Raw genomic sequence first — 12,253 nt, forward strand, 5'->3', positions numbered from 1 at the left:
GCTTGTGTGTCATTTAAGAGTACTGTGGGTGGGCAGAGAGCAGTATGAGGCAGCTGTTTGCATGTCAGCACAGTGTTTTTATCTGTTATTTCACTGTGTCTGTGCCTCACTCTGCCTCAGCTCTTTATTGGAGGTACGTCCCCTTTAAGAGAACCATGGCACCTCTCAAGTCGAGGCAGACATTTTTCAATGCAAGATTTTTCCTTGCATAAATTATGTTCATGACGTAGTGCAAAAGGCCAATTTTGTGGCAATTTTGTCCGACTTTACAGCTCGGATAGGGATTTTGTGAGACACGTGGAGGATTTTTGATGATCTGAACTGTTGCAGAAAGGGCATCGTCATTAAATATTAAGAGAGAGAGGAGATCCTAACATTGCAAGCCCTCCTTATCAATGCAAATACCTCTTTTGTGTGCAGTCACAGCGCCTGTCTGGGAGCTGAGATGAATTTTTAATTATGTGTGACTGAAACAAACTGTGACAAGGACCTTTTATAAGAGCGGGGGATTACAGGAAATAAGCTGCGTTTACGCGGTAAGTTGAATATAATAACCCGAGTCTGTTGTAGCCTGCCGTTCGCGCATAGCAGCGAAATGGCGAGGAGGAAATGAGTTTTGGTTAATATGCAATGTTCGTAATTAGCATAATTTATATATTTATGATAAAGAGAGGGAAATACATAATATTCGGTCTCTAGGCACGGGTCGAGGTGATTTCTGTCGCCTGTACTTGGTGGTTAGTGCTTGTCTCCAAAAGTGGCCGCCGCGGTGAGACTTTTATTGGGCAGGATGTGGGGGTGGGGAGCCCCATCAACACCCGCTGAAGTTTTGACAGATCCTCATTTCTAGCGGGGCATTGCAGTGGGAAATGCACCGTCGTGGATCTTTTTTTCGATCCGTGGTGAATTTGCTGCCACTTCGTGTCCACGATCAGCGTGTTTCAGCACGTTTTTCTGCAGCTTTTTTAGTGCAACACAGTTGTGGCCTGTTTATAGGCCCCTCCAAAATAGTCTGGTCCTACAATGACAGAAATAGCCACGAATAAAAATAAAAACTAGTCCTCTGCATGTGGGTCTGTTTTAGCCAGCATCTGCCCCCCTAAAAGTGGCCACCAACATGACAACCTAGTATGTATTTTTTTTGCCCCTCAAGTGGCTGCAAAGCAGACTAGAAGGAGTGGATTTAAGATAAATCTTCCAGAGTTTTGTTGACTCAGATGTTTGTTTACCCAGAATGCCAGGAAGACAGTGACCTGTGGTGGTGCAGCGAGCCATGAACTCCCAGGATCTCCCTGCCAAAGATGCCCCACTTACTGTCAATGAGCAGGTAACACTCACCTGTCTTGTTAAAGCACAGTGAAGGGGACATGTCTTCCAGCTACAACCCCCAAACCCTGACAGTTCATGTTGCCTTCAAGTGCTCTGCTCCTGTTTTGCATCCATCCATACCACGTCACAAAGGAATGATTAACTTCCACGCAAGTTCATTGAGATCAGGACCCACTTTTGTGTTTTATCACCTAATAATACCTGCTGCTCTACGCTTGTGATGGTTTCTAAACTGCCGTGCTTAATAATTAATGGCGTTTTTTTTTCTCTCTCTAGTAGCGTTCTGTGTAGACATAGTCGGCAAACAAAAGCAATGCTGTTCATGGATGTACGGAGGGAGGCTTGACGAATAACATTGCTTGAGCTGCTTGTTGGCTGATGCTGTCATCGTTGTGTTTTTGTTGTACTCATGCTCTTTTTCATTTGTGTCTCTTTTTTTCTTTTTTGGTGTTGTTTTGTTTTGGGTCATTGTGTCCTAACATGTGCTCGGCTTCTCTGTTCTCCGTAGCCATTCACTGTCTGACTGCAGAAGTCTTTTTTCAGCCATTTAAATCCTGCACTTTGAAATTCCCTGCCAAAGACAACCAGGTATGCATCCTCCTCCTCTATCTTCCTGCCTTGTCTCTCTGCGCCTTGTCCTCCAGCCCAGGTTGTCTCGCTTGTGTCTCCTCTAGGCCTTTCATTAATGCATACCATGAATCATGGGTTAAGTTACAGTCAAAATCCCTGCATGTAGTTCAAGGGGAACTTGATAAATAGTAGATGTAGCTATTGGATATTTTTGTGACCCCTCAGGTGCTAGATCAAGTGAGACTTTTATTTTTTCACCCCATTTTCACTTGGTATTCAAATGGAAGCTGTATCTGAATTCGTTATCCAGATAATAAACAATCTGATCCTGCCTTTGCATTTACATCTGATAGTTTTCCTCACTGAGATCGGATCTCCGTCCTCCACAGTAAAACTTGTGTGTGAGCAATGTGAGATGGCAACCGATCAGCCCCAGACTTCCTTAAAAAAATCACAGAAATTTGTGAGCAGTTGAGCGTAATCTTTAAATACTGTGTGCAACGCAGTGTACGACAAATTCTAAATAATTTGTCCCCTCTTCTAAATTCGGCAATTGTAATATATTAAGTTATTCCTGTCTTAGTACCAGTATGTAGGTTTTTCTCTGACTAGACAAATTATATGCCTTGTTAACAGCAGATCAGCTGCACACATGAGTTATTATCTACTCACCTTCATGCTGATGGAAAGTCGGGTGAAATTTTGGTCTCCACAAAACATTTCTGGAGCTTCACAGCAGTAGGTGGGGACCTGAAAAAATTATGATATGTCTCCATACAGCCCGTCGAGCACAATCCAAGTTTCCAGAAGTCCCGAGATGCCGTATTGATTTGAAAAGATGTTATTTACATCCTCAACGTGCAGTCAAGCTCAAGCACCCACTTACAACAGGATGCACCCTAATGCTTTTAGCTTAGCAGCTACAGTGAAGATTTCGGCTTTAAAAAAGGTGTAAATAACTTATTTTCAAATCAGTTTGGCATCTTGGGGCCTCCACAGTCCTGGATTACACCGGGCGAGCTGTATTGAGCCATTTTATATTTTCTTTTGGTTGTTTTTTTACATTTAAACCTGTTAAGTCCAAGCAGATATTTCCTCAGACCCAGTGACATATATACTTACACATCTGAACAAATATTTCATGTGTTGCCTTATTATGATACCGTGATTACTCAAATAGACGTTGTAGTTGCAGAGATACACTCTGTTAATTATGGGGATGGCATTTTCAAGCAGAGACACAAAATAAATCCTAGTTCTGAACAGGTAAAACGTCCCCGGCTGCTTCAGAATGACGCAACGCTGTTTTGCTGTGCAGCTCCAGAAATGTTTTGTGGACTACGAAACATCTCACGACTTTCCATCGGCGGGGGAGTGAGTAGATAATGACTGAATTTTCACTTTTGGGTGAACTTATCCTTTAATATCAGGTGTACATGGGGTCTTAGGTGTTTCATAAACAAATCAAACAATTACAACTCAGTTATCTACTAAAAGAATAATACTGAACGATTAACAGAAGATGTACAGTAGAGTTAGCCGTTCTTTTTGCATTTGAGTAATCTCATCTTTTACTCCTTATTACTGTGCAGGTCATTGTGATGTCTGGTCATGAGACCATTCGTGTGCTAGAGGTAGAGGTCGATGCGTCTCTGCCATCATCAGTACCCGATGGGAAGACAGACGGCAAAGCTGATGAGGGAGAGGCTCGGTCTGCAGAGCAACCTGAGGATGGCAGCGCACAGGATGGCCTCACTGTGCCCCACAGCACAGGGGGAGTAGGTAAATCATAATGATGGATAGCAGATGACTTATTATTCATACATATATGACAGAGTTGCACAGAAATGTTAATCGCAGCTGTGAGAACCACTTCAAATGTCAGTAAGACTGAACCCTGGCTGTGCTCCCGCAGTGCTGGGTGAGCAGCAGTTGGTGTCTGTAGAGGCTCCGGCCCCTGCTGTCCAAACGTTGACTCCTGCTGTTCCCGTCAGTGTTTCTCTGCCACAGCCCCAGGCCGCCATGCCCATCACCGTACAAGGCTGTCCACAGGTACGATTGTGAATTTACATACTGAGTACACTCAGCTGTCTTGCGATTATTTCTTGATCTGAAACCAGGGACAGAAATTAACAAGCGCTTGGGGTGCACTGGCCTCGAAAGTGCAGGAAATGTCTGTGAAATTTAAAATGAGGGGTGCAACAAATGATCCTGGGATTTACGAGGACCCTATTTGCATTTCACCCTGTTCACATATTTTCTTGTCACTGTTTTCACCCACAGACTACTGTAGGTGATTTACTCAAGCCACTGCCTGAGGCAAACGTCTCCAGTGCATTGTAAATGTGAAAAATAGAACAAATGTGGTCCAGAACTCCTTAATACAGAACCTGAGGCTGTAGATTCCCAGTAAATGGAGAAAATTCAGACCATAACATTGTAACAACAAAAAGTAAAACAACTAAATAATAGAGTGAAAAAAGGAAAACAGTTCAGGAAAAATGGCCCCGTAAAAACACCAGAATGCCAGTAAAAATGTAATAAATGAGGTATAAACATAATCTGGAAAAGCATCACCAGTCACAAAAACATGTTGATGTAAAGCAAATATTCATTTTCATGCTACATTAGGTGCTGACCCAGGAAAGTCTGGCCACTCTGATGACTGGTATGATGGCCCAGACAGGATCCCTGGGGCAGCCCCTGCTCATCCCCCTCAGTATGGCGGGCTCCATCGGTGGCCAGGGCGGTCTGGCTGTTCTCACCCTGCCCACCACCAACGTAGCTACTCTCCCTGCGTTCGCAGCAGCTACTGCGGCCGGAAACCTCCTCAAACTGCCCTTTGCTGGCCTCCAAGGTACAACACAAACACAATCAAACAGCTTTATTTTGGCTATTTTGGTAGCATTTAGCTCAAAGCACCATGTGTGTTAGTAAAGCAAAATGTCTTTAGTCTGTTTTCTCACAATGAGTAACTTGATGACAGACGGAGGTGGGAAGTAACGAAGTACAAATACTTTGTTACTGGTGTCTGTATTTCATTTCTGACAACTTTTTACTGTTACTCCCTGCATTTCAACACAAATATCTGAACTTTCTACTCCTTACATTTTGAAAACAGGCTTGTTAGTTTTGTGTTAATACATTTGAGGGGACTGATTTCGACTGATTTCAACCTATCAATGCATATCACGCAGTATAAAAGTAGATAAATCTTCTTTGAGTACATTTCAGAGCCTGTACTTTCTTACTTTTACTTGAGCACATAAGTAGTATCTGTACTTCTACTTACTACCTACTTACTTCTACTTCTACTTGCCACCTCTGATTGCAGAACAATGACAGTAAATATTGCATTATTTGTCCTCAGCTGCTACAGTCCTGAACTCGGTCCAGCCCCAGCTGCACACAAATGCACAGACGATGTTCCAGCCTCAAGCAGCTTCCATACAGCCAGTGCAGGCTGCTGTGCAGCAGGTGACGTCTCAGCCAACACAGGTGACCAATGCACAGGCCACCGCTGCTCAGATGGCGGCAGCCCAGGTGACCTCAGCCACCACAACCGTGTCTCCGTCCAACATATCTGTAGCAGCACTCCAGACTGCAGGACTCTCAATCAATCCTGCCATTGTAAGAATGCTGCTCGAAGAACATATGTCAGTTCATACCTTCTGTATTCTTTATATCTCCTGTGGTTTTCACACATGTTTTGAATTTCTGCTCAGATCAATGCTGCTTCATTGGGCGCTCAGCCTCAGTTTCTCAGTTCCCTCACCTCCACTCCCATCATCACCAGTGCAATGTCCAACATGGCTGGTATCACCAGCCAAATCATCACAAATGCCCAGGGACAGGTGAGTCCAATAAACTGCTGCGACTTTAATCTCCATCTTGTGTGCCAACCCCCGCTCTCTACTTTATACTTCCAGCAAAAGGGAAGATGGTTTAAAGAAGATAAACATGTCGTCTCTGTCTTTGTAGTAGTGCATCATAAGCCAAGAGGGACATAACAGACTTCATTAGGTGTGAAAACAAGTAATGTACAGATACTAGTGTACATATACACTCATTTGTACAATTTACAGATAGTGCCACTTCTTGCTGGTGTCAGTGTTGATGCATAGTAAGTGGTAATCACACCCTCTCCAAGGACTATCAGAATGTTTTTGTGTTGTGTTTCTGTTTTGGGAATAAAAGCCGGAGCCTCCAGAGAACATCAATCAACAGTGTTAATTCAAGTCAGTGAAGCATAAGACCATTTCCGTGAAAACTGATTTGTCCTCTCAAACAGTTCCAGTACATAATTTTACCATTATTGCAGCTCATTGGAGTTAATAGTGTGGTGTTTAATCTTGACAGACATGATTTTAGTAAACTGCTAATAGGACGTATTTATTTCTAAGAAGCAAAAGCACTTCCATGACAGGTTGTTGGTGTTGTATAAATGGGTTTGGTGAGTGAAAACTACCACAGAGGTTACATTCAGTTACTTTTATGTAATTCTCTTCAACTCCAATAATATCTACAGGTCATAGGAACCCTCCCGCTGTTGGTGAACCCAGCATCTCTGGCTGGAGGGGCTGCGACATCCACCCTCCCTCTCCAGGGTCTCCAGGGCCTCCAGGGCCTCCAGGGGCTCCAGGGGCTCCAGGGGCTCCAGGGACTCCAGGGACTCCAGGGACTCCAGGGACTCCAAGTCCAGACTGTCACCCCACAGCTGCTTCTCAACACCCAGGGCCAGATCATTGCCACTGTGGGGAACGGACCTGCAGCGGTTGCAACCTCTGCTGCAGTTCTGACCAAAGCCACTGCTCCTCCGACACTTAGCAAACCTAACACACAGGTAGACAACAGAGACCTGTCTGAATATTGTCTTGTGTTCAGAAAGAACTAAACAACTTCTGCATTTACACTTTTTCTTACACACATTTACAAGTTAGAACAGACCAAACATTACGGTTTGATCTTTGATTAGACTCAGTTAATAAAAAGGGAAAGTCGCTTCGCTTCCTGTTTCCCTCATTGGACCTGAGTCCACACCACAGTTATAACGACAGCGACCGTGGCAAACGATATCTCTGGGATCACTTTCGGAGCGGTTTGATGAATGATAGAAACACAGTCAGCCAGTCAAAGTCCATCTGAATTTACAGGGCTATCACTTAGCTTGATTTCAGGGACATTTTCCTAGAGGGAGTGCTTTTAATATTGGTTTCTGTATCCATAAAACCATATCCTCCTGGGGATTTTTCAAAGCTGCCGGCACAGCTTGAGCGTGCAGTGAATGCTCGGCGCTACTGTTTCCAGAACGCTATCGTTCATCAGAGTGGATGCTCACATCGTTATTGTTATAGTTATTGTTATAGTGATCGTTCTTGGTGTGGACGGCTCTTTAGTCAGTTTTGTGAGCTAGCTTATATACGGGACCGTCTCATTAAGGTTTTGATTATGGGTTTCAGTCAGTGTTAAACGAGATGTCACTTACGCGGCTGTTGTGTGTAGTCTTTCTTATTCTTATTACAGTCTTATACTTGATTCAGATAGGATCAAAAAATTATTTCTTTCTCGCTACCATACATATTTTTTATGAAATATGGTCCCCTGGTGGTCCAACTGAAGTGATGGATTTTGCCTCAATTGGTGGATCATCAAGTATTTCTGAAGATATTTATATTTGATGCATTTTTTGACACATTTGCGTCACTGCAGTTCACATCTGAGAATATATTTTATTTGTTCTCTCTCAGGCTTTGGTAACAACTGCCACTCAGTCACCGGTTGTCATCGCCCCGCAGCCGTCTGTACTGAAGACTGCCACCACCCTCTCCTCCACAGTACCCATCACCTGTGGAGACATAAAAGTGGGCCAGCTTGTCAGCAGTATGTACACCTGCTTAATGTATCTAAACATAGATCCATTTTAAGTAGGTAGATATTTTTAACCGGATTCTTCTCGATTGTAGAACCCCAGCAGGTAGTCAGCGGTGAGGAAGGCATTAATCTGGAGGAAATTCGCGAGTTTGCCAAGAATTTCAAGATCCGCCGGCTCTCCTTGGGGCTTACTCAGACACAAGTAGGACAGGCTCTGACTGCGACCGAGGGTCCGGCCTACAGCCAGTCTGCCATTTGCAGGTAAGTGACTCCCCGGCTGATGTTGCCCTGCATATGGAAGCTTCCTTCAACGACAGGGTGTATACAGTTTCATACGTGTACGCTGACCTAATTTCCTTGCACATACAATTCTAATACTATTAAAACATGGATGTAGTTAAGGCAGTCATGCTAACATCTACTCATCTCTTCTCATTATCTGAGAGCAGTCATGTCACTGTGATTCACTCACTCCACTAAGCATATTAGGGCTGCGATGAAAGTCGTTTTTTAATATTTGAAGCTTCTATTAAGATGTTTGAATAACGCTTTGAATTTCTGTCGTCATATTTTATGATGTCATCGCGCAAAAAAAAATCCTGGCACAAAATTATCAATTTCAATTAAGTGATTCATCGGCTTAATTCAGTTTTTCACTCTGGTTTTAATAAATCGGCTTTCTTTAATAAATGTAACTCAAGCTATCAGACTGCTCCGTTAATATAGGTGTGTGACTCCCTTTGTTTCAGGAAAGGGAAAGCAAACAGTCTTTTGAGTGCGGTGAAAATATTTTTTTGTTTGAAAGGCTAAACACAAACAAATATGGATTGAAGCAGAATATACATCTATCATTTTCAGTCAGTTTTGACTTTTGGACTTTACACTGCTCTGGAGTTATTGGAAATGTTTGGATCACATGAGTTGGAAACAATCCTACGCAGCCACCACTAGAATCTATCTCTACAAACAGTATTATAATATAATAATAATGATTTCGATCTTCATCAGCAACTGTGCAGAAATACAGTGTTTAAAATGCAAATAAAATCTGCACAGCATTCAAATTTTGATTTACTTTAAAAGCAAATGTGTGGCATTCGTAAAAGTCTGCAGTATTAAATCCTTAAATTAACGTATCAATGTGAATGTGTTACGGTAATGATAACGATCAAATCATTTCCCTTGTTTTGGCTACATTCTACATAAAAACAAGGACGTCTGTAAGTATAAATTGTGAAAATATGTGAATTATTGTTTCATCATCATCATCCATCGTTTGACTGACTGAGCATTAAGCTCTTCTACAACAATACCCTGAATTCACATGCATACGGGCTAAGAAGAAACAGATGTGGTAGTAACCAGGGTAATAACAATAAAGACATTTTCAGTCCCAAATAAGAGCAAATTGATCAATAAAACACAGCAACTTATTTCCTATAAAGCAAAAATGATTTTAAAGGATTTACTTGACATTTGGGGAAATATGCTTATTTGCTTTTTTGAAGAGAGTGAGATGAGAGAATTGATACCACAGTATAAAGCCATAACCAGCAGCCCGTTAGCTTAGCTTACTAGCAGCTAGTTGCCAAATTTTAATATGGATGAAACAAACGAGATATAACGTGTGAATTAGCGAGCTTTACAGATGCTGGTAGGCTGGATTTTGTTTCCTTCCTTCTCTGCAGAGTCCAGACCGGTTGTTTCCTCCTGTTTCGAGTCTTTATGCTCAGCTAAGTTTGAGAACCAATCTTCTTATCTAACTCTTAAAGGAGAGCAGGCGTATTTCCCAAAATGTAAAAGCAATCCTTTAAACAAGTGCAATGGAGTCGTCCTTATATAGAGGTAAGTAAGTACATGAAGTGAAATAAAGAGAAAAGTACCCAAAATATCTAAGTTACTTTCCTGCAAATTGGGTCTATGTGAATTCACAGGAATGAATTTGAGATACAGTTCATAAAATGTGTGTTCTCATTAAATGGCTCAGACTGGACTTTCTTTTGTACCACAGGTTTGAAAAGCTGGATATCACCCCGAAGAGCGCTCAGAAGCTGAAGCCGGTGTTGGAGAAGTGGCTGGCTGAGGCCGAGCACTGGAACCAGAAAGGCCAGCAGAATCTGATGGAGTTTGTTGGCGGCGAACCATCCAAAAAACGCAAGCGGCGTACTAGTTTCACGCCGCAGGCAATAGAAGTTCTCAACTCCTACTTTGAGAAGAACGCATTGCCAACAGGCCAAGAGATTACAGAGATCGCACGAGAGCTAAACTATGACCGGGAGGTTGTGCGAGTCTGGTTCTGCAACCGGCGACAGACGTTGAAAAACACGAGCAAGATCAACGTCTTCCAGGTTCAATAGCGACCTCATTTTGGGAGGATTCGCCCACAAGTTGGAACATTTCATACAGCAGCACAGATTCAGATTGTGTTGTAAATACAAGCTAAACTCCAGCACGGTTGAGAGAATATGAACTTTTTCAGAAAAGAAAGGAAATGAAATGTGAGTGTTATGAAAGAGTATAAAAAATGAGTTATTGTATTTTGAGACTGTATAAATATACAGTACTTATGTGTGGTGGGTACTAAGTCAAACTGCATGGTCCTTTTATCATACATAGGGATAATAATACAGTGATAATAACATGTAATATTTAAAAACATTTGAACTTTTATACAAGTGATTTTATAGGATATCCCTCTGAATATATTAAGTGGCAGTGCATTGAGTCACATTGATTTTTGTCACATATTTGTCACTTGTGACTGACATTACGCTGATATTTCATAACATGCTTTTTCCACCACAGATGTTTCTAACATTCTAGCTGCTCATTTGTTTTGTATTCACGTAGTATTTGTACTATATGAGCAGCTTTGTAAACATATACAAGATTCTGACTGAAAAAAAAATCATCTATAACCTTATTTTCATCAGAATTAGTTGTCTAGGGAACGCCAAAAATCACTTTGCTATGGACTTGTAAATGCAACAATGTTTGGGACAATCATCATCTCATGTTTCTCATTGATAATCACAAAGATGGGCTTAAAATCTGATGTCATCTCCTCTCGTGTGGCGTTGATGCTCACGCTGTTGTGTGTCCATAAAGAGGCTCATTTCTGATGTTCCATGGACAAAAGGTTCTTATCAAAATAAAGTTGTAGCTATGGCCTTTGCCGATGACGCCACAACTGTAAACATAGTTTTTTGCGTCATTTGTGAGTTACTGAATTTGCAGATGCACATACTGTACTTGTGGGTGATTCGTGTGTGAATTCACCACAGTTTTGTCCTCTTTTTACACTTTCAGTTTAATGTGCTTATAATACTCTGAGAGTATTTTGTGTTTCCTCTTTATTCACTGTTGTGACCGTTCCCTTCATGGCTTAACGATGCTTCTGCTGCATTTTCCGAGTTAGATAAAGTGTATTTGCAAAATAGGATCTTAATTGGACTATTATGAAGTCAACTTAAAATAATCTCATGTTGCCTAGGAACGCTAACGCCTTGCGATACTTTTTACTAAGCCAAATATCAATCAAATTGATTTACTTAATGAAAAAAAAGATTTACTGTTCAGCCAAGGAAGGAGTTTTGTGGTTCAGTGTGTTATGACTTTCAATCTGAATGAGTTATAAGAGTGTTTGCATGTGCAGTAAGATGATCTTTTCTGTAGGAACAATACAATGGTGGTTTTCTTTATCTTTGCCAATTTTTCAAGAATTCTTTGCACTTTAGTGACAGCAGGGAAAGTAAAAAGGGTTACAAATGGTGCAAGGTTTCAGTGATGAATGTGAGAGAATTAAATTTCTGAATTTTAATGTCCTTGAATGACAAAAATCTTTGTTTTGCAAAAGGTAGCAGTACTGGCAAAATTGCAATCATCAGCATCCTTAAGTAAATGTCCTTTTTATGCAGATGAAATGTAAAAATACTGCAGATTAAATATACACTCTAATATGCATTAATCACATCCTTTGAGTTTGTGAATTTTATGGTGCATTTTATAGTCCATCTCATGTTTGCCTTTTGAATAACAGTAGGCTTAAATAGCAGTGGACATACAGTAACAATGCAAAGGTCTTGCTTTAACATGCGTTTTGTCTTCACTTTTAATATGGGAAGACAATACATCATATTGTTTAATATACTAAGTTATCAATAGAGAAAAAAGAGCTAAATTATAATTATAATTACAAGATATCAGTTTTTAGTTATTTGACTCTGCAAAGCACATAAGTTCAGGTCTTAATGAGACAAGGGAAAAACAAATGTTGGATGATTTTTTTTTGTCATTTTCTGTCAGATTAATCGAATAAATCTTGTCTTTATTAATAACTTCTCATGTCGTGTGTTGATATTTTTGTACAGCATTTGCATTTGCTACATTTGATCTGAGAGAATGAAAACAATAGTTTATTTTACAGGTGAAATATATTTATATTACTTCTAAAAGCAGTAAACATCCTTATGTTGTATCGGCC

The 12,253-nt window shown here is 41.0% G+C and overlaps 1 protein-coding gene across 2 annotated transcripts; it reads left to right on the forward strand.

The window, feature by feature from the left end:
• Positions 1-216: 216 nt before the first annotated feature.
• pou6f1 (POU class 6 homeobox 1) lies at positions 217-12,107 on the forward strand. Of its 2 annotated transcripts, none has more exons than XM_073469411.1 (11): positions 217-536; positions 1,234-1,327; positions 3,492-3,681; positions 3,815-3,951; positions 4,531-4,756; positions 5,270-5,529; positions 5,625-5,753; positions 6,428-6,742; positions 7,647-7,779; positions 7,863-8,031; positions 9,782-12,107. In XM_073469411.1, the coding sequence occupies exons 2-11, from the start codon at positions 1,274-1,276 to the stop codon at positions 10,125-10,127; spliced, it is 1,959 nt and encodes a 652-aa protein (XP_073325512.1). In that variant the 5' UTR covers positions 217-536; positions 1,234-1,273; the 3' UTR covers positions 10,128-12,107. The 2 variants fall into 2 exon arrangements, with proteins under 2 accessions (XP_073325512.1, XP_073325513.1); XM_073469412.1 differs by lacking the exon at positions 217-536 and adding an exon at positions 1,838-1,917 and having other exon boundaries at positions 1,241-1,327.
• The last annotated feature ends 146 nt before the right edge of the window (positions 12,108-12,253 follow it).

This window comes from Pagrus major, chromosome 7 (genome assembly GCF_040436345.1).
Source record: "Pagrus major chromosome 7, Pma_NU_1.0".
NCBI lineage: Eukaryota > Metazoa > Chordata > Actinopteri > Spariformes > Sparidae > Pagrus > Pagrus major.

Excerpts from the sequence above, each read along its gene's own strand:
- pou6f1 (XM_073469411.1), top strand. The coding sequence starts at position 1,274 with ATGAACTCCCAGGATCTCCCTGCCAAAGATGCCCCACTTACTGTCAAT. Across the intron at positions 1,328-3,491 it reads CACTTACTGTCAATGAGCAG|GTCATTGTGATGTCTGGTCA; the intron begins GTAACACTCACC and ends ATTACTGTGCAG. Across the intron at positions 3,682-3,814 it reads CCACAGCACAGGGGGAGTAG|TGCTGGGTGAGCAGCAGTTG; the intron begins GTAAATCATAAT and ends GTGCTCCCGCAG.